The sequence below is a fragment of the Aulostomus chinensis genome, chromosome 7 (genome assembly GCF_037954235.1).
Source record: "Aulostomus chinensis isolate RoL2024-O1b breed Wild chromosome 7, RoL_Achi_v1.0, whole genome shotgun sequence".
Lineage (NCBI taxonomy): Eukaryota > Metazoa > Chordata > Actinopteri > Syngnathiformes > Aulostomidae > Aulostomus > Aulostomus chinensis.
In genome coordinates, this window is record NC_141326.1 from 13,970,843 (window position 1) to 13,998,085 (window position 27,243).

General features: G+C 42.2%; 2 protein-coding genes across 5 annotated transcripts in view; one reads left to right on the forward strand and one right to left on the reverse strand.

Moving 5' to 3' along the window:
- znf276 (zinc finger protein 276) overlaps positions 1-6,040 on the forward strand; it is a 15,764-nt gene extending 9,724 nt beyond the window's left edge. For 2 of the 3 annotated variants that reach the window (XM_086208588.1, XM_086208587.1), the window contains exons 6-12: positions 39-120; positions 1,142-1,225; positions 1,336-1,455; positions 1,606-1,681; positions 1,971-2,088; positions 2,981-3,080; positions 3,422-6,040. In XM_086208588.1, coding sequence (XP_086064714.1) covers positions 39-120; positions 1,142-1,225; positions 1,336-1,455; positions 1,606-1,681; positions 1,971-2,088; positions 2,981-3,080; positions 3,422-3,713 — 872 coding nt within the window. In that variant the 3' untranslated portion in view covers positions 3,714-6,040. The remainder of the gene's footprint in view (positions 1-38; positions 121-1,141; positions 1,226-1,335; positions 1,456-1,605; positions 1,682-1,970; positions 2,089-2,980; positions 3,081-3,421) is intronic. The other variant, XR_015117007.1, reaches the window with a different exon arrangement.
- fanca (FA complementation group A) lies at positions 4,847-27,243 on the reverse strand. Of its 2 annotated transcripts, none has more exons than XM_086208585.1 (42): positions 27,035-27,243; positions 26,493-26,605; positions 25,780-25,876; positions 25,295-25,443; positions 24,708-24,803; positions 24,193-24,266; positions 22,860-22,969; positions 22,508-22,621; positions 22,306-22,369; positions 21,316-21,428; positions 21,075-21,151; positions 19,952-20,093; positions 19,176-19,309; positions 17,947-18,057; positions 17,546-17,641; positions 17,364-17,426; positions 16,730-16,818; positions 16,530-16,590; positions 16,324-16,373; positions 15,527-15,597; positions 14,099-14,197; positions 12,968-13,101; positions 12,784-12,854; positions 12,567-12,666; positions 11,857-12,044; positions 11,354-11,450; positions 10,499-10,696; positions 10,303-10,376; positions 10,038-10,166; positions 9,417-9,489; positions 9,083-9,237; positions 8,834-8,939; positions 8,541-8,600; positions 8,351-8,455; positions 8,017-8,132; positions 7,781-7,931; positions 7,507-7,569; positions 7,253-7,352; positions 7,040-7,106; positions 6,671-6,821; positions 6,482-6,583; positions 4,847-5,248 (listed from the first exon to the last, which is right to left on the reverse strand). In XM_086208585.1, the coding sequence occupies exons 1-42, from the start codon at positions 27,093-27,095 to the stop codon at positions 5,150-5,152; spliced, it is 4,323 nt and encodes a 1,440-aa protein (XP_086064711.1). In that variant the 5' UTR covers positions 27,096-27,243; the 3' UTR covers positions 4,847-5,149. The 2 variants fall into 2 exon arrangements, with proteins under 2 accessions (XP_086064711.1, XP_086064710.1); XM_086208584.1 differs by having other exon boundaries at positions 6,656-6,821.

Genomic DNA, 27,243 nt, shown 5'->3' on the forward strand with positions numbered 1-27,243 from the left:
GTTTCTCACTGACTCTGATCTGATGCCTCCTCTACTAGTTTTTGCAGCTGCTGAGGAGGCGATATCACCGGCTCTGGCCCAGCTGGAGGACAGGCCAGCTTACACTGATCTCTCTGACAGGTTAGCCTCCTCTCCCTCACCCTCACTTCCACCAATTCATGGGTGCAGATCTTGTCCCATCGGATTCAAAGTATTGAATTAAACTCTTGCTCTTAGGGAGTTTTTTTTTTTTTCAATATTTGAAAGAAACTGTCATTTGGACTCGAGGAATAACTTAAAGGATTTTGGTTTTCAAAATCAACACTTTTACATGTGTTTCAGGCCTCATTTTAACTTCAAGTCCGGCGCTTCTCAAACACTGAGGCATTAAAAATATTCTTTATATTAGAAGAAGCATTGTAGTCTGGTCACCTTTTTTTTTTAACCCAAGCTTAATTTTTTTTCTCCAAATCTTTCACATATTTATCACATTATTAATCTTTTCAAGCCAGTATTCAGTCTGGCATTATCATTTCTAGCATTCATTATTCACACTGCAATTGCACTCTCTAGTTTAAAGTCTCACACACGCACAGCTGTCCACGTTCCACCATTATGACCAAAGTCAACAGTACAGTAGCGCAGCCACTACATTCAGCTCACGGCAGCTCACAAAGACTCAGGTTTATTCCTATTTCTGGATTATTTTCTTGACCATTGTCAGCCACAGTGTGCAAAGGTGAAGCACAACAACCGTCTCTCACCACCGGGCAGCCCTCCCTCTCATACAGTCACACCGGACAAATGGTGGTCAAGTCGCACTAAGTTAATTCATCCGGTGCAGCCGTGGATGACGCAGGTGCGCAGGAGGTGAATGAACGTAACCGCGTAGTGGTCTGATATTACAAGAAAGACAAAATTTACAGTGAATTACAAGTCAGTTTATATCCTTTATTCACAAGTATTTACTGTGAAGAAATGATCTTTTTTTTTAAATGTTGTTGACAAATGTGACTGGGATCCTCCATGTACCAGTAAAGGGAGCTTGAGATACAATATTCTGTGGATCTGAAAGAGCACGAAAGTAAACGGCAACTGGATGGTTTAATTAACAGATGATGTGTTTGTGTGTGTGTGTGTGTGTGTGTGTGTGTGTGTTCAGAGTTCTTTTTGAGGAAGACTTCGAGGGGAGTAGAAAAGGAGGTTTGTCAGAGGATGAGTTATTTGAGCCGTACTCAGAAAAGAGGTGGGTGGAGACTACCTTCAGTTGTACCTTTCAACTAAAACAGACAAATCTTGAAAATGGCTGCAGACAGAAACAAAGGTGCTTATTTTACCAACCTCTTATCCTCTCAGAGCTCGGAGGGGGAACATCCCCAAGAAGAGAAGACGACGACCGAAGGCCCCACCGGAGCCGAAAATCAGGAAGAAACCTGGACCGAAACCTGGCTGGAAGAACAAGTTCAAAACTAAAGGGTAGACACACTTCAAGTCCTGCTATTGCTTCAATAAAATCCTCCAATGAGCATTCAAATGTGTATTTTAGAGCAGTTGGAAGCAAAAGATTGTAAAATGCTTTTACTTAAGTTTGTTTCATATTAAAAGTTGCTTTGTGGTGTCTGCCAGGGAGGAGCTGCCTAACATCTTTAAGTGTCCATATCCAGGCTGCACGGCGGTCTACAGAGCCCCCGACGGTTTGAAGGTCAGAACTCACTCGTATGATGGCAGAGTGGCTTTAACCAACTGCTATCGGAGTGTTATTGTTATTATTATTATTGTTATTATTATAACTGCATAATGTACATTCACTGGAGCTTTTTGTGAGGAACTATAGAGCTCCGTACTTGTGCTTCTGTGGTGTGAACTGCAATTACCTCATGTTGTACACAACACTATGACTCAACAGAAGGTAAAAAAAAATTAAATAAGTACAAATTTGTGGCATCTCCCTAAAGTTTTTTTTTTTCCCCTCCCTAATCCGTGTCTTCTAGAAGCACATTAAAGAGCATCACGAAGAGGTGAGAGAGCGACCCTGTCCTCACCCCGGCTGCAACAAGGTTTTCATGATTGACCGCTACCTGCAGCGACACGTCAAGCTGATCCACACAGGTACATGCAGGGGCCTGATGCGTATACAGCAGTGTGGTTTGTGTTGCTGGAGACTTTCACGAAGAGTTTGAACAACACTGACAACAGAAGTCAAGTGCGTTGGTGTTTGAAAAATCGAGCCCTCAGAAACATCAGTGCTAAAATGATCGGTTCCAGTAAAGAAAGATGTGTTGTTCTTCACAGTCACTGAAGAAGCTCTGCTGTAAAACCGAAGACGATTAGCCGAGCTCCTAATTAATGTGTTCAGTTTTAATCATGTGATACTGGATTGTTCCGGTGTTCCAACCTTGTTTCTGCTCAATATTTGTACAACCAAAGGGCAATTTATGGATCAACACAAGTGCTTAAACTCATTAGTCTCTTAATACAGATGGATGAACTACAGAGTGTGTTTTCCATTGACAGTGTGTGAGTTGAGGCGTCAGGCCGCACAGCTTTGTGAAACACACGGTGAAATGTGGGCAGTAACATCATTCCCATCTTTATTTATTCTCCCTGTAGATTAATGAGACCCCGGCATCCCATGTCATTAGGCTGGGTGGGCGCTAACTAGACTGTGCTAATGAAGAAAAGGGAATAATATCTAGACAACATCCACATGAGACTACGACCAAGAGTTAGTCGTAACAAGCTAGTTGGAAATGAGTGTTGAGTACTCAGAGTGAAATGTCACTGAGTCGCCTGAGTCGGCCTTTCAGAAAAGGACTCCGTCCAGTCTTCTGGGTGAGTGGACAGCCTCTAAGAGTAAAGTTTAATTCTTGTCAAAATTGTATCGTCACCGCAATTTCCGTCACTGAGCGAAGCTTTTAACACAACTGACCGTGCCTGAGATGAACTGAGTTGTAATGGAAAGAAGACATTAAACTGAGTCTGGCTCCTCTGTGTCTCTCAGAGGAAAGGAACTACATTTGTGACCAGTGCGGCCAAACCTTCAAACAAAGGAAACACCTGTCAGTTCACCAGATGAGACATTCCGGGGCCAAGCCGCTGCAGTAAGTTCTGATGATGGAACAGCTTCTTGAACTCCTGGGCAAAGAATTCCAACTGTATAAAAGCTATCAGTTGGTGGGATGTAATTTAGTACCATTCATTTAGTGGCCATATCAATTTTTTCCGGTTTTATAGTGAGAAGAGGCCCTGCCATCCCAGCCAGTACATTTAACATAACCGACTTCGCACCCGTCCCATTGTCCCCGGTCGGCTCTACAATGATCGACTATATATACTGTATATGTTTGCAAATGTCCTGTTGGATTATATTCAGAGTTGTGCTCCTTAAAATCATCCTAAACCAGGTGACCAACTAAAAAAGGTTTTTCAATTTCCCCTGCAGGTGTGAGATATGTGGCTTCCAGTGTCGCCAGCGAGCATCGCTAAAGTACCACATGACCAAGCACAAGGCTGAGGCTGACCTGGACTTTGCCTGCTTGATGTGCGGCAAACGTTTTGAAAAGGCCCACAACCTTAATGTGCACATGTCCATGGTCCACCCTCTGATCCAGGCCAAGGTCCAGAGGGTAAACAATGAGGAGCAGCAGCAGCCGCAGCAGCAGCAGCCGCCATACTCCAACCTGCATACCATCACACCAGCCAGCGAGGCAGCTCCTCAGGAACAAGACAGATGACAGCCACAAGGCCCGGGGCATCATTTTTAAAAGGTGCACATGCACAGATGAAGGTTTACGCCACTTTTCAGCTGAAGATTTATTTAAAAAAAAAAAAAAACACAACCAAAAAATAAAAAAATCGACGGGAAAATGTGCGATCCTCCATGAAAGCTCTGACCCTTCAAACGAATGAAACCGAGAAAAATAATAGATGCCAGAAAGTACGGTGACACCTTAAATATTTGATTTCACTTCACATCAAATATTAATTAGTTTTACTTCATCATAAACATCCAGTCATGATGTAAACACGCCTGTAGTCAGCCATAACTGTTACCTACAGAAACACTGCTTAAATTGACAAGATAATTAGATTGTTTTATTTCACCACCAGCACAGAGGAAGGTGCTGGTTCAAGAATGGATGAAATTATCATCGTCGCCCCGAGCAATAATCCAAGATCAAATCGAAGAATTACAGAAAAGAGCAACGATGGATTTAACGATGTGGTCTAATGTTGTGCACATGGCCATGTACCATTTTAGTTTTATTGCATTAAAAATCACTTCAGGGCGCACAAGCGAAAACTGAAGCCGCTTCACACACAAACACAGGCATCGTGTCACCTGCGCATGTACTGCTACATATGGAAAGTCTGTAAATCCAACAAGTGACAGCTCACATCACTGTGGCTCCCTGCGAGGAGCCACTGATCAGACGGCTCATGTCACGATTTCAGCACTCATGAGCTGCTAAAAAAAAATTGACCATCAATAGTTGAACAAGGCCAATATTTCCAGGTTGACTGTGATTTATAAAGGGAAATTGTTTTCAAGTGAGAATACGCACGATTACATAAATCTGAATATTTGGTGGCGTATACCATTCTCAGCTCTTCTGTGCACGTACACTTTTACTAAAGATACTGTTTGAGAAATGACACCTCTGCTCAGTTAAGCATCTGACAATGTCTTCTGTGATGGCATCTGCACATTTCTTTAAGTGGGACAAGAATTCTGGCCAGTGGTTCCACTGTCCTACATACGCTCAACCTTAAGTGTCACAAAGTGAAGTACAAAGAGCAGCCATGTTTAAACTTAGACTTGCATCATCCTGTGATGCAGTATTTAATATTCAGTATTCCTCCACATATGTAAAATACTTGCAGGTCAGTTTTATTAGGTCATGTTTTTTATTAAGTTATTACAGTGTTAAAATACAGTTTTTAAATTTCTCTGTATTGTAACGAGTGACAAGGGCTGCAGATGTACATGTTTGTATGTATAAGTGAGTGAAGTATGTACAAAAAAGAGCTGTAGATAAAATCTAGGTTTTAAGTCTCGGCTAGTCTGGTGTCTTTTGAGCCAACACGTATCGTCTGTAAGCATCACTGTAAAATCATACAGGAGCGGAGAGCATCTAAGTTCCAGTTTGACCTGCTCAAAAGTAGCTGTTCAGAGGAAATCCATCTCTGGGCTGAGCCTGTGAGGGTCCAGATGCACCGACAGAGCTGCTGCCACCTCTGGGTCCAACCCGGCACACTGGGACTCCAGCTGGAAGGAGAGGCAAGCGTGAGTTAATAGCCTGACTTGACTCCAACTTGACTCGAGCCTACTTGTGCCCACAAACTCAGCCAGAAACCTGGGTGTCATGATTGATGACCAGCTGATGTGGCCTCAGTTTCTCGGTCTTGCCGTTATGCCCTCTACAACATCAGGAAGATCAGACCCTTCCTGACCCAACAGACCACACAGATTCTGGTTCAGGCTCTTGTCATCTCATGCATTGACTACTGCAACTCTCTTCTGGCAGGCCTCCCTGCATGCTCATTCAAGCCTCTGCAGATGATCCAGAATGCAGCAGCACGTCTGGTCTTCAACCAGCCAAAAAGGGCACATGTCACCTCGCTGCTGGTTTCTCTTCACTGGCTTCCAGTGGCAGCCAGGATCAAATTCAAGGCACTTCTCTTGGCTTACAAAACAATCCCAAGAACGGCTCCAGCCTACCTGGAATCCCTGATCCAGGTCTACTCTCCTTCTCGCCCACTACGCTCTGCATGCGAAAGACGCCTGGTGCTTCCAGCCCAGCACTGCTCCAAATCTCTAGCCAGACTCTTCTCTTCTGTTGTTCCCAAATGGTGGAACGAACTACCGAACTCTGTGCGTTCTGCTGAGTCCCTTTCTACTTTTAAGAGACAATTGAAGACTCAATTGTTCAGAGAGCACTGAGGCACTTAACCTGACTCTTCTCCTCTTTGTCCTGTGGGGAAGAATAAGCCAGAGGGTCCAAGACCCAGCACTTAGTGATTATGTAGCACTAACTGTGTTGTGTGATGTTGTATGTTTGTCCAAAAAAAAAAAGGGGGGGGGGAGGGGAGGGGCGACACTTCTTCTTCCACTAGATGGCAGTACCTGTGACCAAATCACAACTGAAGCACTTTTGTGCTTCCTATGGGTTTTTCCTTAATTAGGTCTAAGTTCTTGCTTGTGTTGTACGTGGCTTTGGACAAAAGCGTCTGCTAAATGAAATTGTAGAATTGTAGAATTGGTTCCCATCTTAGTGTGAAGGGAATCTTTTCATGCTCACAAAAAAGTGAATTAGGTACATTTCCGCCAATTATTTGGAGCAGATCAACTTTCTTTAAAGTATGGCATTTCTATCCCCCAGTACTTCAAAATAGACAAAAAACGGGATTATGGAAACCAGGCTGTGTGTGTGTGTGTGTGTGTGTGTGTGTGTGTGTGTGTGTGTGTGTGTGTGTGTGTGTGTGTGTGTGTGTGTGTTACCTGTGAGAGCTGTCTGGAGGAAAGCGAGGTGGGAGACGTCTGAGAAATAGCCCTCAGGACAAAGAGTTTGGCCTGGCTCAGAATCTGGGAGGGTTCCTCTGTCTGACAACACATGGATAACAGATCTGAATTCAGGGGGATGCCACTTGACATGAGGGGAACTGATTCGATCACCTGATGCTTGGTCACCTGACTGTCAGGGAGCTCAGTGATCAGTGCAGGTGTGTGTCCATCCAAGCAGAGTTGCAACAGGCTGATGTAGCAGGAGACGGCAATGTTGAGAAATCCCGGACAACACAACACTTTGTGAAGAAGCTCGGCACGCTGCTGCTGCAACAAGCTGCACACGCGCACGCACACGCACACACACACACACAAAATAAAGTGACTGCAAAACAAATCTAACAAATCTAAATCAAGTATTTTTCATGAATGAAAGTGGAGCTAAAAGATTTTGGATATTTGCAAACGGTGATTCATTTACTTTCCTATTATCCATTTAGTTTTGATCATAAACACTTGTAGATTTGCATGAATGTGGGGTTTTTAAATACTAACCTGAAGAAGGCCCAAGGCATCAACCGTGTAAACTCAGCCGATGTCACCATGGTAACGACACATTTCTCTACAGATAGGAAGGAAATAATGCAATATGACAATGCAAAGATACACTAATAACACAGAACACAGTAAATGGGGAAGAATGCTTTTATTTACTAGTCCATTGATTTGCAGTGAGCAGGGAGTGATTTTAGAGGCAATCATGTGTACCGTTAGCTTTGAAGATGAGCAGCCAGTCTGAGTCCAGAGAGTCAACCAACACAGTCAGGACTTGTGTGCATAAACTCCTGGATGTCTGATGACTCCTCTCCTACAGAGACACACACACACACGACACAGTCACTCATCAGCAGGAGGAGACATTGTCAGTGTGTGTGACTTCTGTCAGTGTGTGTGACTTCTGCCGTGACTTAATCGAAGAATGAAAGTGTGTGTGTTGGGGTTTGGGTGAGTGGGGGGGTTACCTGGGGATAGAGGAGGGCTAACAGATAGCTGTTGACACATAGGAAGAGAAGCAGCACTAGCACCTGGAGGAAGACGGAAACAGTAGAACATTACACACACACAGACCCACCACAGCTTAGTCGTGTACACAGCTGATGATGTTTCCTCAAAGCTGTTTGCAACCAGTAGAGTTTTTATTCTAATGCCTACTGTTCACCCGTAGTCGATGAGTCAAACTTTTCACAAGGACACAAATGTGTGGTTGTGACTGGATGGCTGAGTCTGCACTCTTACCTCTCTGTAGTCTCTCTCTGTTCGCAGCATATTCAGAGCAGCACGGAGATCCTGCTCATCCTCAGCACAACCTCGCCAGCTGCTGTACAGGCTGGCAGCCACCACCAGGGCTGGAGCGGAGGGGATCTGCAGCAGCTGGCCCTTCTTTAAACTGCACACCAGAATGTTTTGTTTTTTTTTTTTAAAGAAGAAGGAATGTAACACTGATTGATCTGAGGTTAAACATGAGTTTTTACCTGCAGGTCCAGTTCTGACTGTCACTGAGGAGCTGCAGCTGCTCTGGTAGAGTCTCTCCATCACACAGACGAGACCAGAGAGACACCGCTATGCGAGACAGACGCTCCCACCAGTACTACACACGCACGCGTACACACACACAGAGTAAACACGTATACCATGAAGTAATCATCCTGCTTTCTGGTCAACTGAAGCAACTGTAGGTTAAAAAAAAAAAGTATCATTGTCTCTTCATTGAGGTGACCGACTCTTTCATGCTCTTGTGAAGCTCAGCTCTAATATGACTGGCAAATCAACCCTGTTCCTAACATTTAATAAAAAAACAAAACAAACCGCTGTGGAGAGGAGCAGCAGAGGACAGTGGATGCTGATCTGAGACCAGGCTTTGTTAAAATTTTCACCCGATCGTCCGCAGCGCAAGCTAGCACACAGAACACCCTGGAGAGGAAACAAGAGATCTGAAGAAATACAGGCCCGGGAAATATTTATCTTAATTTAAGTATCCGAATAAAGAAGTTCTCACTCTCAGGAAGTGTGACGTCAAGTGGAAGGACAGCAGGCCGACAGGTAAACACATCTTCCTCTGACGCACCGGAAAGTTAAGGACAGATGTCAGCGCTCACTCTTCTACAAAGGACAACTCACACAGAAGAACTGCACTGTCCTCAAGATACGTCCATTCATAGAAAGACACTCATTAAAATCTGATTTAAAAAAAAAGGCTTTTAAAAGATATCATTCTTCCTAGAGGCTGAATAGGTTTGCTGTGATTATTTGTTTATACTTTCTTTGCAGAAGTTACTCTGCAGATCTCACCTGATGCTGGTTGACATGTTGGATGAGTTTGTCACAGTCCAGAGTCACCCTGGATCCTTCAGTCTTTACTTTAATGAAAGACACTGATGGGAGAGCCAACAGCACTCTGTCTCTCACACACACACACACACACACACACACACACACACACACACACACACACACACACACACACACACACACACACTTACTTCAGTGGCTTGACACTCAACAATAAACCCGACCAGCTCAGTGTGTTTGTGTGTGTACCTGTTCCATGTGTCAAGTGTGTGTTGAAGGCTGAGTTGTGAGTTGACTGACTCTGAAGCTGAGAACCTCTGAGACGCCAGCTCAAACAGCAAGTCACACACATGAGTTTGGCCGGTGCCAGATAGGGAGGTCAGCTCCATTTCACACACCAGCTCCTGCAAACAAACAAACACACACACACACACACACACACACACACACACACACACATTATATTTCAGATTTAATCTCATTCTTCATATTTTCTGTTCGTTGTGGCTCAGCAGTGTTGAATGAATATAAATTCACCACATCGCATTTTATCAACACAACATCCAACAAATGACATACACACCTGTAACCTGCATAGGATATCTGGAAGACAGCTTCCGGTGTGTAACACGTCTAACCTTCCCAGACTCTTCTCACTGTGAACGTAATAATAAATAATGTATTCATGTTTTTGTAGTTTTAGCCACAGGACTACAAAGGGGACCTCAACGTGTCAGACTGGCTGTTCTGAAACTTCATGACATCTTAATTGTTTGACAACTGTTTTAATACCACAGTTTAGCTGTAGTTGTGCTATTCTCTTCAGAGGCATTGCACTAGAGATAACAACTGCCAGCTGGACTCACCCTTAATGGATAAGAAGTATATATTGATTAACAGAGACAATCTCCAAATGTAAAACAAATTAAGGTGTTGGTAACACGTACGTGGTTTGATGGCCTTGTTGTTATTTTCTCTTTTGAACTGAAAGACTATTTTTTGAAGGTGATCTCGAAAACAAGGCACATTCATGATCAGACAACCAGTAAGCAAACAAAACACACAATACAACACAAATAGGGGGCAACATAAGCAACGTTCGTAATTCAAATTATTAAAAGTCATAAGAACAGAATGATATACGATTGCTGTCACTGAAATGGTTACACTTCAAATGTATGTTTGAAATGAAACGTTAGAGCACCTCAGCTGCTGCTCCATGATGGCGTTGAGGAGATGCGAGCAGAGGCGCTTCATGTCTCCTCCACAGCCACCCTGCTCCTCCGGTTGAGGCAGGTAGAGCTCGAGACACGCCCACTGCTGGTACTCCAGCCTGAGGCAAACACATACATGCATGCGTGCATGCACACACACACACACACACACACACACACACACACAAATATACACACAAACACTGAATTTATGTCTACTACTATCCTCATGACTCTGTGTGTTGTTTCTTGTACCGTTCTGGGTCAGACAAAGCATCCTCGCTCCTCTGGACTCTGAGCTCATGTGACAGCCACTCTGTGAAGAGCAACTTGACATACAACACAGGCCGGTGATTTTTCTTGTTGTTGTTGAGAATATCAGTATATGAATCAATGAGATGAAAACTACACCAGAGTTCTCTCCGGTTCTGACTGAAAACCTCCATCCTACCTGGTACTGCGGTAGGTGCTGTAGCTGACGGAACACAGGGTGTCTCCACAGGGAGCAGGCGGTCTTCCTCCAGGAGCTGTTGGTGTCTGTGGAGCTGTTCCACACTCTGAGATTGTTCTCCTCCCAGTGTTCTCCCACTGGACCATCTTCAAGAGTCCTTCTGGCTTCAGGCAGTAGTCTTGGGATCAGATATAGAAGCTGAACATACACACAAACATCACAGGAGGTACAATATTAATAAGAGAAAAACTATTTTCCATTTAATGGCTGAAATTTCAGGAAAAAATGATCCAAATACAATTCACAAACCTCTTTAATGGCTATGATCGTATTCTGTATTCTTAAAGCTTCCTTGGAAGAATAACACTATGTCTGAGTGCTTTGCTAGCTACATGATTCTGTCATACACTGCGTAAATGTACGTATCCCTGATATTCATCCTGCTACTTTCAACCAAGATGGAGAATACTTGATTGTTTTCCTTGTAGTTACTGAGATACAGCCATTTTATCACACATTAAATAAAGTTTTGGGTTACAGGGAGTTACTTTTCCTTAAATGTTCGAAAACTCCCTCAGGTAAGAAATAAAAATGTTGGGATTTTCATTATTTACAATGCACACAGGTGTGAGGAGCTACGAAAACGTGGGCGGTGAAGAGGCTGTAGACACCATTACAAAGTATTTACCGATGTAGTAAAACTACACCAGAACTTCTTCAGGGATGTCGTATCACTGATTCATCATGTATATATTAAGAAAGGTTTGGAAGCTGTAGAACTTTCCTGTGTGTGACATTTTTGCGCGACTCGCAGCATCAAGCACATGTGATGACACGACTAAGAGGAGGTGACACCTTCTTATAGAGGCTGCTGAGGATGTAGTCCTGCTGCGGTTGCTGCGGCAGCGAGTCGCCTCGACAGATCCCGTAGCACACGGCCGCCACACAGAACCTGGAGGCAAGAGGCAGGCTGGGTCAGAACATCCAAACAAGGGTCCATACACATTTTTGACAAGACATTCCATAATATTTCCTAGACTTGAAAGAAAATGTTCATGGCCAAACATTCCCTGAAACATCTGAGAGATTAGAAATAAACTTATATTAATAAACTACGTGGTTTGACACAAGAAAGTTTATTAAAGTAAACTGATATGAACCATAAGAGATACTCTATATATGTGTATGACTTTTCCATAATTTTCTGGCTTTATTTATTTTTCAAACACTTTTCTGAACCTTTAAATTGTGATTTTCAAATTCGATGAATTTTCCAAGTTTTTCATGAACCCAGTGGAAGTACTGTGCGTATCAGAAGGAGTTCACAGGCATCATTCTGTTAGTATGACTCAGCCCACCTGACGCAGAAGAGCATGCTAGCATTGGTGTTGCAGACCAGAGCTGAGCAAAGAGCCTCTGCCACAGGTACTGGCTCAGCCCGGAGAGGAGGAGCCATCTGGGCCAAAGGACTGTGGGACACAGAGGCATGAAGGTGGACTACGAATGCTGCCAGGCCGAGCAGGTGAGCGGCGCTCAAGGACGGCGCCTTTAGACAGAAGAGGTTTGTAAAATTGAGGAGTGAATTTTGATGAAATGAGAAGATCAGACTTGTTTGCTCAGACTCAACATGGATCCCCTTTAAAATCCTTCAAGTCCTTACACTCACAGATGGATCCATGCTGATTGTCTAGTCCTTCATACTAGGAAACTGTAGGTTTTACCATGTTCTGTATAACTGTTTGTTTTGAGATGACACTGAGCACTGCAGACTGAAGCTTAATACAGCAGAGAAAAAACACTGGACATTAAAGCATGTTAATCTATTTTAGTGGACACACAAAATACAAGTATGAAACCAAAAATGAGCACCATCTTGTTTCTTTAACTGGCGGTAATTATGAGCCGTTTTACAACGTGCTGCTTGTGTGCTTCTTTCCAGAATGTTCCGAGGAAATTATCAGGAATCTATAAAGCAGCTTAACACCAAATAAAGATGCATCTTAAAAATGAAACAAAACACAAACAAGGTGGTGTAGAGAGAAGAGTGTGGGAGCAGAGACTTCTGTACCTGATGATGGAAGAGATGCCAGAGTCTCTGTAGAAGGCTGGAGAGTAGCTGAGGGTTACCAAGCAGTGTGCTGACATATGCGGAAGCCCAGAGATTTTGTCTGGATAGACAAACAAAAACCCCACAGTGTCAGGAAAGAAGCCATTTCATGGGTTTATTTTAGACAAAATGGAAACCAATTTATTTCATATACATGGTAAAAACGTGTCCTGCTCACTTGTTAGGAGGGTTTGCCCCGGAGGAGTCTAACGTGCACTGGCAGAAGTTTCGTAGGATCATATCAACCACCTGAGAATGTGAAGGTGAGATGAATATATAGACATACACAGCCAACTGATGTGTTGAGGAACGTAGAATAAAACACCAACATAAGATGAAAACAATGGTTCCTTAATGCATACCTTAATGTGGAGCTCGGGTAACTGAGGTGTGTCTGTCTGAAGCTTTATGACTTTCTGTCCAGCCAGGTCATCGGGGTGACCCGGGAAGATGACGTTCAGAGTGTGTGAGATCCTGCTCAGCTGGGCCGACATCTCTGAAGGCAGAAGACCAACATGGTAGGTCGAAGAGTTCACACTGACTGATGCTGCTTGTAGCTTTAAAGGACATCATCATTACATTTTTTTCCATACTGAGCTGCAGAGGAGTGAGAGTTCCTGGAGAACTGCCAACCTTCCAAGGCTTTGCGTTTGCATCATGAGAAATGCTGACATCATTTCTGCACGCGACACAACGACGAGACTGAAGAAGATGTGGTTTTTGTGTGGCATTGCTTCACTACCGGTTCATTTGTCTGTACATTTGTTCCCAGGAGCTCACAGCAGTTGTGTACATATTTTACATGCTTTTAAACATTTTGCTTGCTTCTGCTCGTAGTGTACCCACTCTAAAATAAAAGTTAGGGTTCTAGGAATTCAGATTATTTCTGGTTCCTGTCTTATGTACCCAGGTAAAGGGAGTAGTTCTTCTATCAGAAATGGTCAGATAGTGCCTAAAGAGAGAAAATCATAATAAAAGTTTGACTTTGGAAGATCCGACTGTTATTTTGAAAAATTAAGACTACTGAAGCTTCATATTAGCCTTTTTTTCCACAAAATGAGGACAGTGAATTTTGTCATCCATCACTTCCACTGGAGACTCATTAAGCAGGTGTCTAATAAAAGCCATAACTAAAGGGGGGCATTTATTACACCCGGCGGTTCATTTGGGTGATTAACGAGGATTTTAAGACAGAATTTTAAAAATGTGAACCTTTCAGTTTGGAAACTTCAGCAGATGGATAGTGAAACATACAAATGAATAACATTTGGATATGAGCAGGCATACTGACACCTTTTGGAAATGGTGAAGGGACACATGCAGCTGATTGAAAGGTCATTTGACAGACATGGAGAAGAAACCCCTCAAGTTCCAGGAATTAAAAGAACACTTAAGTCACACAAACTGGGCTTTTTTTTTTTTTTTACTCTAAGCTCTGCTTTGTGAACATCTGTTGATGTGAGTGTGTGAGTGTGAGTAGGCGATGAGCCAACCTCCTTCATTTCCATCAGCGACCAGCTGTCTGAGCTCCTGCAGCTGAAACTGTAGAACCTGGCAAGGATCGTCATGAGCGTCCGCATCCACCACACTCCCTGTGAACACAACACAACGTTCTCATCATATGATTGTTGTAACTCTACAACATATAAAGCTTGCAGTTAAGCTGCGGGTTATGATTCACTCAGGACTCTCTCTTCTTCTCCCTCTCTTTCTGTATACATTTATATCCCATCAACTTGACTTCTTTTCCAAAGTCTCTGTGCTTTCTCCCTCTCGGTTTCTCTCAGATGGACTGCCAAGGCTTGAGGTTGACTACTAATTTTTCTATTGTTAGTTGAATTAATACCAGTATTCTATCTCTCTGTCTTTATCCGTCTCTTTCACCCCAACCAAGTCAAGGAAGATGGCCGTCCATGTTAAGCCCGGGTCTGCTCGGACATTTCAGCCCATCAAAAGCAGATTTAGTTATTGTTTATACTGAAGTGTTTGCTCTCCAACTGAAATGGCAGCGTTGTTCTAGACCTGCTCTACTTGTAAAATGCAATGAGATCATTATCATTTATTTGGGACTGCCCGAAACTTTTGTTCTATTGGTATGAGATTCATGATTGTCTGGAAAACATATTTCAAATTACTATCCAATTTGATGTCAGCTTGATGTGTTTTGGTACAATGGCACTGCATACTCAAGCGATAGCAGACAAATATCTAATGAAGATATTATTGATTGGAGCGAAGAAGGCTGTAACAAGGAAGTGGTTACAACCCAACTCACCGACACTGGAAGACTAGCAAGGAACTGTTCATGAAATTTACATTATGGAGAGACAGACATTCGCTCTGAGACGACAGTCGGAGACATTTAAGAGATGGTGGTCAAAATGGATCAGATGTAGAAGAGACCGCAGACCTGAACTGCTTTAAATCTCTCTAACGCACGGCTTGAAGTACCAGACTATTAATCTACTTGGACAACTGAAAATTGGTATGAGCAGATCTTCATGGGAAAATGACGAAATGTGACCTCCATTGTTCAAATGTTCCTACTTTAAAAGGAAGTGGAATAGATGGGAGAATAATTTAGTTCAATTGTGCATGTTTGTTTGCCTTGCCACAAATGTGTAATGGTGTTGAAATTAGTTTGTATGTTTCGCCCTGATAAAAATAATTTGTTTTTTTTTAAGTTAAATAAAAACAAAAAAAATGCAATTAGATCATTTTTGTTATAATTCAGTGATATATCAATAAAATCTGACTGGAAAACACACACCGATCCAAACAGCAGGGTTTTCAGCAATCGTCAAGCATCCTCATAACCTGCAGTGAGGCAAACATGGAACACAACTCTCGTGTTCTGCTGGACTATTTTGGTGCTGACGTTTTTCTATTGGTTGGTATGTGAGCATTGGGAAGATACCCACTCTTCTGCTGTCTTAGTCTTTTGCAGGATTCCACATAGGAAGAAAACTGTGCTGCAGGGACCTTATCGGCTCTGGACACACAAAAAAAAAGGTAGAATACCAAAATGCAACAATTATCATCAATATCAGCTGTAAGTTAATTATGACATCAAATCAGTCAGCCGTGGCTCAAACGCTAACTGATAATTGTATCTCAAGGACAGTAAGGAAAAAATAGCCCGAAAGGAGTCATCGGAATCATTTCATGCTTCTGGTGAGAAGAAAATCTGCCCTTTTTCTGAGTTAATAAGATCATTTTTCTAAGGAAAAAACAGACCTGCTTGTCTTTCCAAATGAATGAGACAATTAGGTTGTTAGTTCAGAAAAACAGAAGTCTTTTTTCTCAAGAGAATTCAATATTCTACCACACCTGCAGATTTTGGATAAATTGTACTTTGTTACATTTTATTGGGCCAACCTGACTTCTTTACTCTTATTATTAATAACAAGCGATGAATGATACCATTCCTGTCAAAAATGTTTGGGTTTTTTTTTCTATCTTGATATAGGTCTGGTTCAAAATCAACATAGGCAATTTTTGGGTGAACAACAAAACAATTACTTTCTTCTCAGGTACACAAACACAATATGCAATAAAATAAGGTCGTTTACTTTTTTCAATTTGCCATTTGTCAAAAAGAAATAAATAAAGCTGGCAAATACATCATCGATACATCAGTCGAGTCTACAAAAGATGACACCCAACCCAGGTGTTACACCGCACTCAGCTTGCAGCATCCTGATAATTAACGACTCACTTTTTCAGAGCTTCTATGAAACTCATCCAAGCATCTGCTTTCACAGGAAGCTGTGAATTGAGAAGTAGACAAATATAAACGTGTGATGTTGAAGATCTGTGGTAACAAACTCCAAACTAGTGATTCCTAACATTCATAAATCATGTATTAGCCAACCTAAGCAGCTCCACTTCAGCCAGAAATAACGGTGAAGTGAAGCGACTCACCACTCTTGGCTTCAACAGAGCAGGAAGGAATCGTGTGAGGAAATATGGCCGCCGGAAAATACTGTAAGAGGACCAACACTGTCAATCACTTGTCAATTCTAGTGAATGGAAAGCTAAATTGGTTAATGCAAAATCTATTAAAATCAATAATATGCTCCTTTCACGAACAAGCTTCAGGTGAGCTGATGATAGTGGAGTACCTGGCCTCCATGACAGTGGCAGAAATCCTTCCTGTACTCTCAAACAGAGAAATGGCCTTCTCCACATCCTGGACAGCCTGGCACTGGGGCTGTAAAACACACACACACACACACGCACACACACACACACACACAGAGTAAGCACATACAGTATACCATGTAGTAATCATCCTGCTGGGTGGTTGTGATCAAATATTCTGAAGGAAATATAATATAAAACAAAATATCCAGTCTTTACAGGAACACGCCACCATTTTGTGAAACGCTGTTATTGTCCATCCTCCTCAGAGCCACACAAGAAGATAGATACCACGCTTCTGTGTGCCGCAGTAGGGAGATGAGACCCACAGAGACCAGCTGCAAACCTCCACCACTATTTATTGCGCTAAGCTAACAAGCAGTCAGTCGGTCTTTATTACACACACAGGAAAGACGGGATCTATCTTTCCTGTCTGGCTCCAGGGAGGAAGGACAGTGACAGACATTCCTAAAAAAGTTAGCATGTTGTTCCGCCAATTATGTGGATTTTAGGAGTATATAAATGCTGTGTCTGGAAAAATGTAATCTTTATCTGTTGGACATACAGAAGCAGACAAAGACCTTAACAAGTGTCACCACCAGGTGTCCCTGTTACCTGAGCTGCAGCTCCAGCTGCACCAGAGACGTCCCCATACAGACCCATCTCCTCCACCGACTCCTGCACACACATGGTCACAGCCATGATAGAGTTTGAATGTTACAAATTAAACATGATATATTCATGCATTTATGGTAATTATCTCAGTTGAGCACTATTAATTTCTTCCTGGAAGTTACCTTGAGATCCGCCAGCCTGGTTTTGGCCAAGGAGACATACTCCATCAGGAGGCTGCGGTGTTTCACAGGTACATATGGAGGGTGGAGGAGGTGCACCTAGCAGGTACAAATGACAGTGTGGTGTTAAAAATAACAACTGGCTGGTTTCTGGTCCATGTAGCTTTGATTTTCTGGATCAGGTACAGTTTGAGCGCCAGTTTAATGGACGACAGATTTTATTCACAGTCAGTGTCAGATAATTTTTGAGCAAATGTAATCTAATCACTCCACATTTTTCACACACATTGAGAATCTGAAAGTGTTTTCCCATCATGTGAGTTAATGTCGAATATTCACTTGGCCTCGATCTGTAGCACACATTTTCTGTCCAGAGAGGAAGGGCCATATATGAAGCAGGTCACCTTTAGGTACTGTGGGGGTTCAAAGGGCACCAAATCGGACAGAAACTTGAGCAGGAACACCAGAGATTTTTTACTGGTTGCATGGTAGTCACCACCACCACCGAAAGACACCTGGAAAAGCAGGAAATAGATAAAGGTAGTCTAGGAGAGAGACAATGTTAAGGTTTAATTATTCTGACTTTAAATGATATGCTAGCAATAATTCTGCAGTTTTCTTTTTGTTAACAAACCCCAACCAAAGTCCAAAACCATACATGACACTGCTAAAGCATCACATAAGAATCCAAACCCTGATAAATCTGCTTCGTCTTTGACAAAGTGAATCACTGTTGCGCAAAAACACATCTCCGTATGGGCCATCGTGTTGAGGACCATTGTGGGGAAGCAGCAGCGCACTTTTCAAAGTATGTTACAGTTTCAAAACCAAACGTAGCCCGCACGACAGAAAAAGACCTTCTTTTAGGAAAGAGCTTGTCATTTTTTTCCAGTTTGTTCACACCACATTTTGTAAACTGCATTCTCTCCTTCTGGTTTATAAAGCACAAAATGGTTCAGATCTAAAATACATTTCTGACCTTCTGCTGAACTATGAACCATCCAGACCTCTCAGATCAACCGGAACAGGTCTACCATCTGTACCCAGAGTCAGAAGTAAACATCGTGAGGCAGCGTTTAGTGTCTATGTATCAAATATCTGGAACAACCTCCCAGAATACTGCAGGTCTGCAAAAACCCTCGGGGCCTTTAAATCAAGACTGAAGACTTTAATGTTTGCCGCTGCTTTTTTATAACTTATTATTTCTGCACTGCACTGTAACACCATTTTGCAGTTTTATATCTATTCTGTCTCTGCTGAGTTATAATGCTTTCTTTTGCCTTTCCTTTTCTCATATTTTAGCTTAATTCAGTTCCACAAAAAAGTGTATTATTCAGCAGCAGAAAATAGTCTTCTTCCATGTATGGGTAATAGCTACAATCACCACAATGTTCCCCTGTTTCTCTAAATTGCTGAGACTTTCTTTTTAACAAAGAAACTATGTAACCAAGACAGCACCATTTAAGATGGACGTCCTCAGTGGCTGAGAACCGCAAGGCCTGAGTTAATGTTCAGAGACTAACAACACGTCTTTCCTTTCAGTCTTAACATGGGAGGGATTTGATAACAATGGGAACAATATAAGAGGAGCACCACTCTTTTAGTCCTTGTTCTTAGGAAACTGATATGAAACCTTGAACCAGTCGCTGTAGGAGGGGAAGATCGCGGGTCCCTCCAGGGCGCCCTGACGAGCCAACAGGAAGGCAGTTATCATGTTCTCTAAGTCATAGCCTTCAAACGCAGAGCTCAACAGCCTGGACAGCAGCTCTGATGGAGGAAAACAGTTCGAATGAAGAAAACAAACATTTGACGCCTTTTAAAAACAATGGAATTAATCAGTGAAGTGGGAACACAACAAAAAAGTATACATTAAAATTAGGGGGGGGTGGTTGCCATGTTTTTTTTATTAGCATTTACCATTTGTCCTCTATTATGTGTGGAAAAAATGACCAATGCTAATTTTGATATAAAGTACTAAATGTTGGTTAGTGCTTTTACCAGTCAACTTAAGTGTTTTCATGTCTACACACAGAGACTTTTTCCCTCTATGACTTGTAGCCATCCAAGCTAGCAGCCAGACTATGGATGGTGCTGTCAGTCAGGTGATTCACTAGGTTGGACCACACTGGAAAATCTCAATAATTATCAAATGAGTTGCTGTGATAGTTAACAAACATTCATGATATCTTGAGGAGAAACTACTGATTTTAGTGAGTCTGATGATTCCTACAGTGCAAACAAACAAACTAGATCTTATTTTGAGAATTGTGTGCAGATTCTAAATGAAACCTATGCCAGCCTAAAGTCTCCAGGCTGCAGTGATGAAACTGAACTGAAAACCATCTCCCACCAAATGTATTCCAAGTGTGCAGTAAAGGCAGTTAATCATTCGAATCTAGTCACTAGCACCTCTCAGGCTGGGCTGGGCTCTGGGGTTGTAAACCAGCAGAGTGGAGATGAAGCACAGGACATGTTTCCAGTTGACCTCGTGGGTTTCCAACACCTGCTGCAGGTGACGCAGCAGCTGCTCCACACTGAAGATCACGGCCAGCTTTTTCAGGGATTCGGAAAAGATGGAGATGAGTCACTGACAGCTCATCTGAAATAGAGTCCCTCCTCTCTCTTTTTTCTACATTTCTTAAGCACTTGGGTACAGTTTGGTTTATGGAAATATGATAAACTTAAACATGTTAAATTGACTGCAAGCAGTTTTTCTGGAGCCATTTTTAGAGACACAAGCTCAACAGTCAGTCAGACAGCTGTGAATTCACAGATGAGAGTGAAAGCTAGAATGGATACTCTTAGATATTTTCTACAGACTGATGTAAATGGGCAATGATACAATAAAGAATTTTCAAGATGGTGAAAAAAAAATCTTAAAAAGGACGTTTTTTTACTGTTAAAGATGCGAGTGTCTCACCAGACAACAGTCCTTGTCCTCTGAGGTCAAGTTGACGCACAATATTGTTTGAGTTTCTGATCAGGTTGACTTGTTTAATGTTCAAGCTTTAGCTCAATTCATCAAATTCTAGTTATCTTGCATTTTTCAGATCTACTCACACAACACAGAACCTTAGGGGTCCTTGGCAGTTGGTCTTTGTCCCAGATCCACTCCTGTCGAATGGTCTTCTTATCAAATTTTACTCCATTATAATACACTTAGTTCTATTTATGACTGACAAAAATGAATGTGTTAGAAAAAATGGAGGCAACTAACGACTCCCTGCCCTTTCACTCCATGTGTAGATTTAGCTTGTGAGCGGAGAGCTGTGAGTAACCAGAAGAGGGCAGCAGTGTGTCTTTGCTCCGTCTGCTGAAAATTGAAACAAGAGAATGGCCTGAAGTGCCATAAAACATGTTGTTTCTTTTGGATCTTTTCTTTTTTTGAAAATAATGAGGGAAACAAAAAAAAAAAAGATGTGGGGCCCTGCTGTTACTGTATTACTGGGGGGTTGAGATGATTTGTAGATTTAGACGTGAAATATAGTTGTTAACCCTTGTGCAACCCAGGTAATGACAAGAAAATGTTTACCTTACGGAAGAGAGAGGTTAGCAGTCGATTGGACTTTGCAAAGGTCCACTCATTCTGCAGAGTGATGGCGTCCGACACTGAAGAAATGATGATTCACGTCACCATATACATTTGATTTATGACAAATCTGGAAGCTACGACTTGAACGAGAGTATTACATGTTCATAGTAAAGGTCAAGCATAAGTAGTATGATGAAATAACAGTATCAGGCTGTTGTAAAGGCCTGTTGCTGGTGTTTACCTGTAAGCCGAGGCTTGTACGTGAGAGTCTGCGTGAGAGAATGTGTGAAGAAGAGCTGCAGGGCTTCTGAGGATGCGGATACTTCACACAACGAAGCATCAAATAGCTGACACCTGCAGAAAACACAACACAGGGGCTATCATCATTCACAGTCTGTGTTTAGTAGTTTTACACAGGCGTCCCAGTGTTTTATATCAAAACTACACACCTCACCACAGAATATTCTCTGTTGCGGTCAGTTCCCACATTCTCAATGCCGAGTCATGTCTCGTGTCCCCAGTGATTCAACAAAGTTGGTGATCCAAATTAAGTATATTTCCCTTTTAACCAGCGATTCACACGTTATTTGGTTCATGCTGTTCACCACTCCCTGGAGTTCAATCACAAGAGCTAATAAGTCGTGTTTTACTGACAAACATGTCAAGGATAATACTCCATCTGAACTTTACTGCTCCAACACGACAACAGCAGGTCTCCTTTCAGCAGTCCAGGATGTTCAGCTGTTTTCATTCAGGTTTTTCCTCTTCAGTCATAAAATGTCACATGACCACACAGCATTTAATGTGTTAATTCTATTAACAAATAAGACAAACGTAAACAATTGGTGCCATCATAGACATTTCTTTTTTTAAGGGTTGTGCTGGTTCGCTGTGGCTCATATCCGCTGTGAGTGAAAGATCAAATCCTGCCGCCTACATTATCCATGGAGTTCCTTTTTAATTTATTTACATTTGAGACTTCAGTAGGGCAGAAAAAGCAAGTTCTGACCGAATTGATCACCAGAAGCTTCATGTGTCCTTCAAAGGAATGAGATGCAACGTTTGGTCTGTAAAAACAATGTTTTGTTTTGTTTGTAGGGTGCAGTAACAGAGATTTCCCCTCTCTTCGAAATGCCTTCAGTATGATGTAGAAAAGGACGTACGTGAGTAAATAAACATTCACTCACGAGTAATTAATAATGAAACAAATGAAAAAGGAAAAATAAAGGACCATAGTTCGGCTCCTGATCCAGCAGACTGTTGTGTCAAACTGTTGTCCCCGGTGTCCAGAAGCCCTGAGGAAAAAATGTTCAAAAACCGAGTCAAGTCTTAGCAGTTTAAGAATTAGAAAGTAGCTTTCAGGGTACTGAGGTGTGAATCAAAGTGCGTCACTGAATATTTCATCCATGAGAAAGAAGGATATGTTGACCCACAGAAGAGCATGTCATCCATTACTGAGCAGCAGAGCAGAGAGCTCCTCCTCCTCTGACTGGCTGCTGCCTCTTGACGCGACTGGAAGCCGGTGCCCACCAGCACTCCCACCACAGCTGAAAGACAGAGACACCTTTTATCCAACGTCCTGGCATTCATGAAAAGAAAACACTGAGTCCCAGCAGTGGTTTCACAGAGGCAATGAGGTTCTGGTTTCAAGTAAAATCTGATTTTGGTAGAACCAACAATTTTAAGGATTCTTTTACACATATACAGTTACTCTACATGCACCTTTGCAAATTTGCTAAAGGAATAGCAACATGTAGCAGGTAAGAGAGAAATTCCTGTGCTTACTTGATAAGACTTTCTGCTGAACTTGCTTGGCCTCCTTTTCTCCCTGCGGAGGCGTCCAACTGCACAGCGCCTTCAACTGTGACACCAGCCACGATCTGACGCCTTCGTCACTGAAAGGGGAGACGACAGTGACAACCTTTCAGGGTTACATATTCACCAATAAATTTCTCCGACTTTTCTACACCTGCGAGGGAAACGTCAGCGATCATAAATCCTAATCGTGTTACGCATGGTAAAATACACTGCGAAATCCAAGTTCAATGTATTTTAATGATGAGCTACGTGGTTGGATACACCCACAAACATGTATTAAAGAAAATTCCCCGAAAGATATTTTTCTCAGTTGAGCTTATCTGAACCATATATACTCTAAAGGTACTTATGAAACAATGTCCATTACTTTTCCATATTTTCTGGCTTAAAAAAAAAAAAAAAACTTTTGCAAACATAGAAAACCGTTCTTCCAAATCCTGTGACTTTTCCACGAAGCTGCCAAAATTTAGCTGTGAACTGATGATGGCTACTTACTACTAACACCAAAGCGCACAACAGGTACAAAAACATGGCTTCTATTATGAAGTCTGCGAATAAATTTACTGGCATGAAAAAAAAGTATAAAAGCTATCCTCAGGAGGTGCAGAACAGCTATCGTAATGTGAAAATAAAAGTCAAAATCCTTCCATGGATCTCATGGGCAGCAGCTCCAGCGGGGTACCCTGAACTTCCCTTTCTCTGGCCACATTGACCAGCTCTGTCTGGGGAATCCTGAGGTCTTCCCAGGCCATAAAAACATGTAACATGTAATTATTACTCTGAATCACATATGAACTTGTTTTTTTTCCAATCATGTGACTGAGAAATAACCTGAATGGACAGAAGTTTAATTGATCCTTTGCAGCCAAATATTCCAGTTGTAGTTTTCCTCTTCAATAGCAACTGGGTTTTGAAATTTTTCACATCCTAGCTAGCGACAGCTCTAGAGTAAATGACAACCACTACTTTCACCACTGACAAAACAACTGATTCTGTTCAATGCTGCATTCCTATAATTTCCTTCCTACACTTGACATAGTCAAGGTGTCCACTGGTCATTCACACTTAAATCTCCACTTATCAGCTAAAACAAGGGTGCGACGAATAACATAATATAATCAACTGCTTGGCCTTTTTTCCTTGAGGAATGAACTAATGATCATGTCTGTGATTCATTTCAGTTGATTCATCCAGAGATCAGTGCAAACTGTATGCTACAAATGCCTGCAAGCTCAGAAGGACTGACTCCAGAGCAGCTGAGCGACTCTGAACTAAAACAAACAATACTAATATTTCATACCTCTCTAAAATGTCCTTCAGAGTGAGGATGTTGCACAAGTGAAGATGGTACACTACATCCAGCTTTGGTCGTCTCTGTAAATACACCAGTCACTTCATTTACAACATCCAGTCCAGAGTACAAGAGAAGTTTGAATATGCATATAAACACACACTGCTGTCTTCATTTCTCTGTAAAACTCCACAATTAACAGGTAGGGACCATAATTTTCTGGTATCTACTTGACTGATCTGCATGTAAACCTACTAAAATACCCATAAAACCACTGTCATTTGGTCATGTACAGGAGTACATGTACATGGAACAGTCTCTACATAGAAACACAGACTTATTAAATGTGTTTTTGTATGTGCCCATGTATGCAAACCTACATACACATTGGGCCTGAATAATTTTGGAAATGAAAATAGCAAACTGCTATGATTCAAGATATTAGAGGGAATAATATCCGAAGTCAAAAGAGACACACACACACACACACACACACACACACACACACACACACACACACACACCTGATCCCTCCTGTACTCCTGCCACAGCAGCTGGGGGCAGATGGCTCCATGTGACTGCAGCTCTCTGCAGGACTCCAGCAGAGCACACAGCTGAACCTGGAGAAGACGGGCGCACCGTGTGACTGTTTCCATCCGTAAAGCACAGATGGAGCGATCTGCTAGCAGGTATGCGACACAGATGTGATCTACCAACAATGAGTCTGTCCTGGGACCAGGAGGGTTCATTTAAAAAAGACATTCAAATTGGGTGTATTATTTTAAGGATGCAAACCGGGCCGTTTAGTGAGTCCTGAATCTGATCTGGTGAATAGCAGACTTACATTTGAGAATAGTTGTTTCTTACAGACATTTATAAAAACAAATCAAATAAAAAAATAAAGCAACTATTAAGACTTGTTCTTTTATTAGTTGTCTTTTGCTCCATATGAGCAAGAAAGCAAGTGGATTACCATCACAAATGGCACTTCCATCTTTCCACCGTAATAACGTGTGACTATATTCATGCTTTCTGTTCGTTTCTGATGCAACTCTTCCCTTAGCGCTCCTACGGGACTCTCACACTCTTCATGGCACCATCAGATACTCACTCTCTGAGAGGAGGTGAGAATCGCTCTCCTCTTGTCCTCCTTCACTTCCTGGGTTTCCGTGATGTCCGTCAGTCTCTCCAGCACCATCTTCACTGACAGCGCTGCCAGCGGGACACCGAGCTGTGTAGCCTGACGCCTCAGCTCACACACTGTCGACAGAAAACACACTCTGCACTTCATAAATCAGCAGTAGGAGGCTAAGAATTGTTGATCCATAAGTTTGCTTTAAGTCATAGAAATGTTGAGCAGAAACAAGATTGTGTGTTTCATAAATATTTGGCAGCTGAGCAAGACTGAAACATTCCAGCACCACATGATTTTAACTGAATACATGAATTAGGAGCTCAGCTAATCGTCTTCAGTTTAACAGCAGAGCGTCTTCAGTGACTGTGAATAGCAACATGTCTTTCTGGGTCCTGGGTGTGTTACTCAGATTTTTTCAGTACAGACGATGTTTCTGAGGGTTCGATTCTTCAAACACTTACCCAAGAGTGAACCTGCAATGGTTGATGGGATGCCTTGAGACACCACCTGTTCAGACTCTCCAGACTCAGCGCTGAAATGATTGAGGGGATTTGGATTCTGGGGGGGGGACAAAATAAATAAATAATGATAAGAATTGTCTGGTGGCACTCACCGTGAATATTTTATTTAAAACTCTAACTGAAATAGTCTGTACTAAAAGAAGGCAGTACACCACCAAGTGTATTTGTCAGTTTTTCTAGTCAAAAATCTTACTTAACTTAATGTAAGACAGAAACACTTTGCAAGTAACATCCCGGTGAGGAGCTTGTTTCTAAGACAATGTAAACTTAAATTCAATTTGCTAACTTCACTGATTCATTCATTACACTTATAACTTTTCACATTGAGATTTTATTTAGGTTTAAAAAAGTTCCCTTCACTGAGACATTACCTGAGTGTTTCTGTCTCACATGTCAATGTCAATGTAGTTAGTGTATCATAATGGCCTGTAAATACTGCACATGATCATAGTTGATAAAAGTAGCAATCAGAGAACAAATTCTGAGTGAATGAAAGGTGCGTTAGTTACATGTAAGGAACAGTAAACATTCATTACAGTACCAGTTGTACGCTTCATTCACAGTTCTAATATTATTTTACAAATAGTCAGTGTTTTCCAGTGGGCTGTCCATCAAGAGAAGTTTCCGTCATCATCCTGAGGGTCACCACTCACCTCTGCCTCCCGGAGCAGGCTGAGGAGGTCCTGCTCCTGCTCCAGCAGCTGCAGCACCGCCTCCTGCAGCCGCTCGCCATCTCCCTGCCTCGGCCTCTTCACAACACGACCGGCTGGGAATAAACAAGCAAGTGAAGATAGAGCAGGCTGGTCTTCAGAGGGCCACTCTGATATGCTTTGGTAGGGTGACACATTCGCTGCACTGTAGAACTCAGTTATTAAACCACAGTCCTGAAGACTTCTTTACATTGAGCCAGTAAATAAAACCTAAGCCTAACTCTATATTTGCCGAAAGGAGAGCTGTTGAACAAACTTATACACATGTGACATGAAAGCCTCGGGTTCGCCATTAAGGGTCGCTCCAAATTACATTTTAAAAGTTGGGAAGTTCTCAGTCTTAGATCCTTCTGAGTTGGATTTACGTTATTTACGTTACCAGTTGTCAGTCATGTTAAAAGCGTCGGTCATTCACGTAAATTACCGAGACGATACAAACAATTTTGTCAATTATCAAACTTTACTCCCAGAGGCTGTTGACTCACCGAGGAGACTGGACAGAGTCCTTTTCTGAGAGACCGACTCACACGACTCACTCAGAGACATTTCACTCTTATTAAATACTCAAAATTTGTTTCCAATCATTACGTTAACTAAACGCCTGTAAATTAACTGGGGAGAATGCCTTTTTTCAGAGCGTTCTATCAAATGTTTTGCTTCACTTCCGCCTCCATGTTTCGCTCATCGCGCTCTT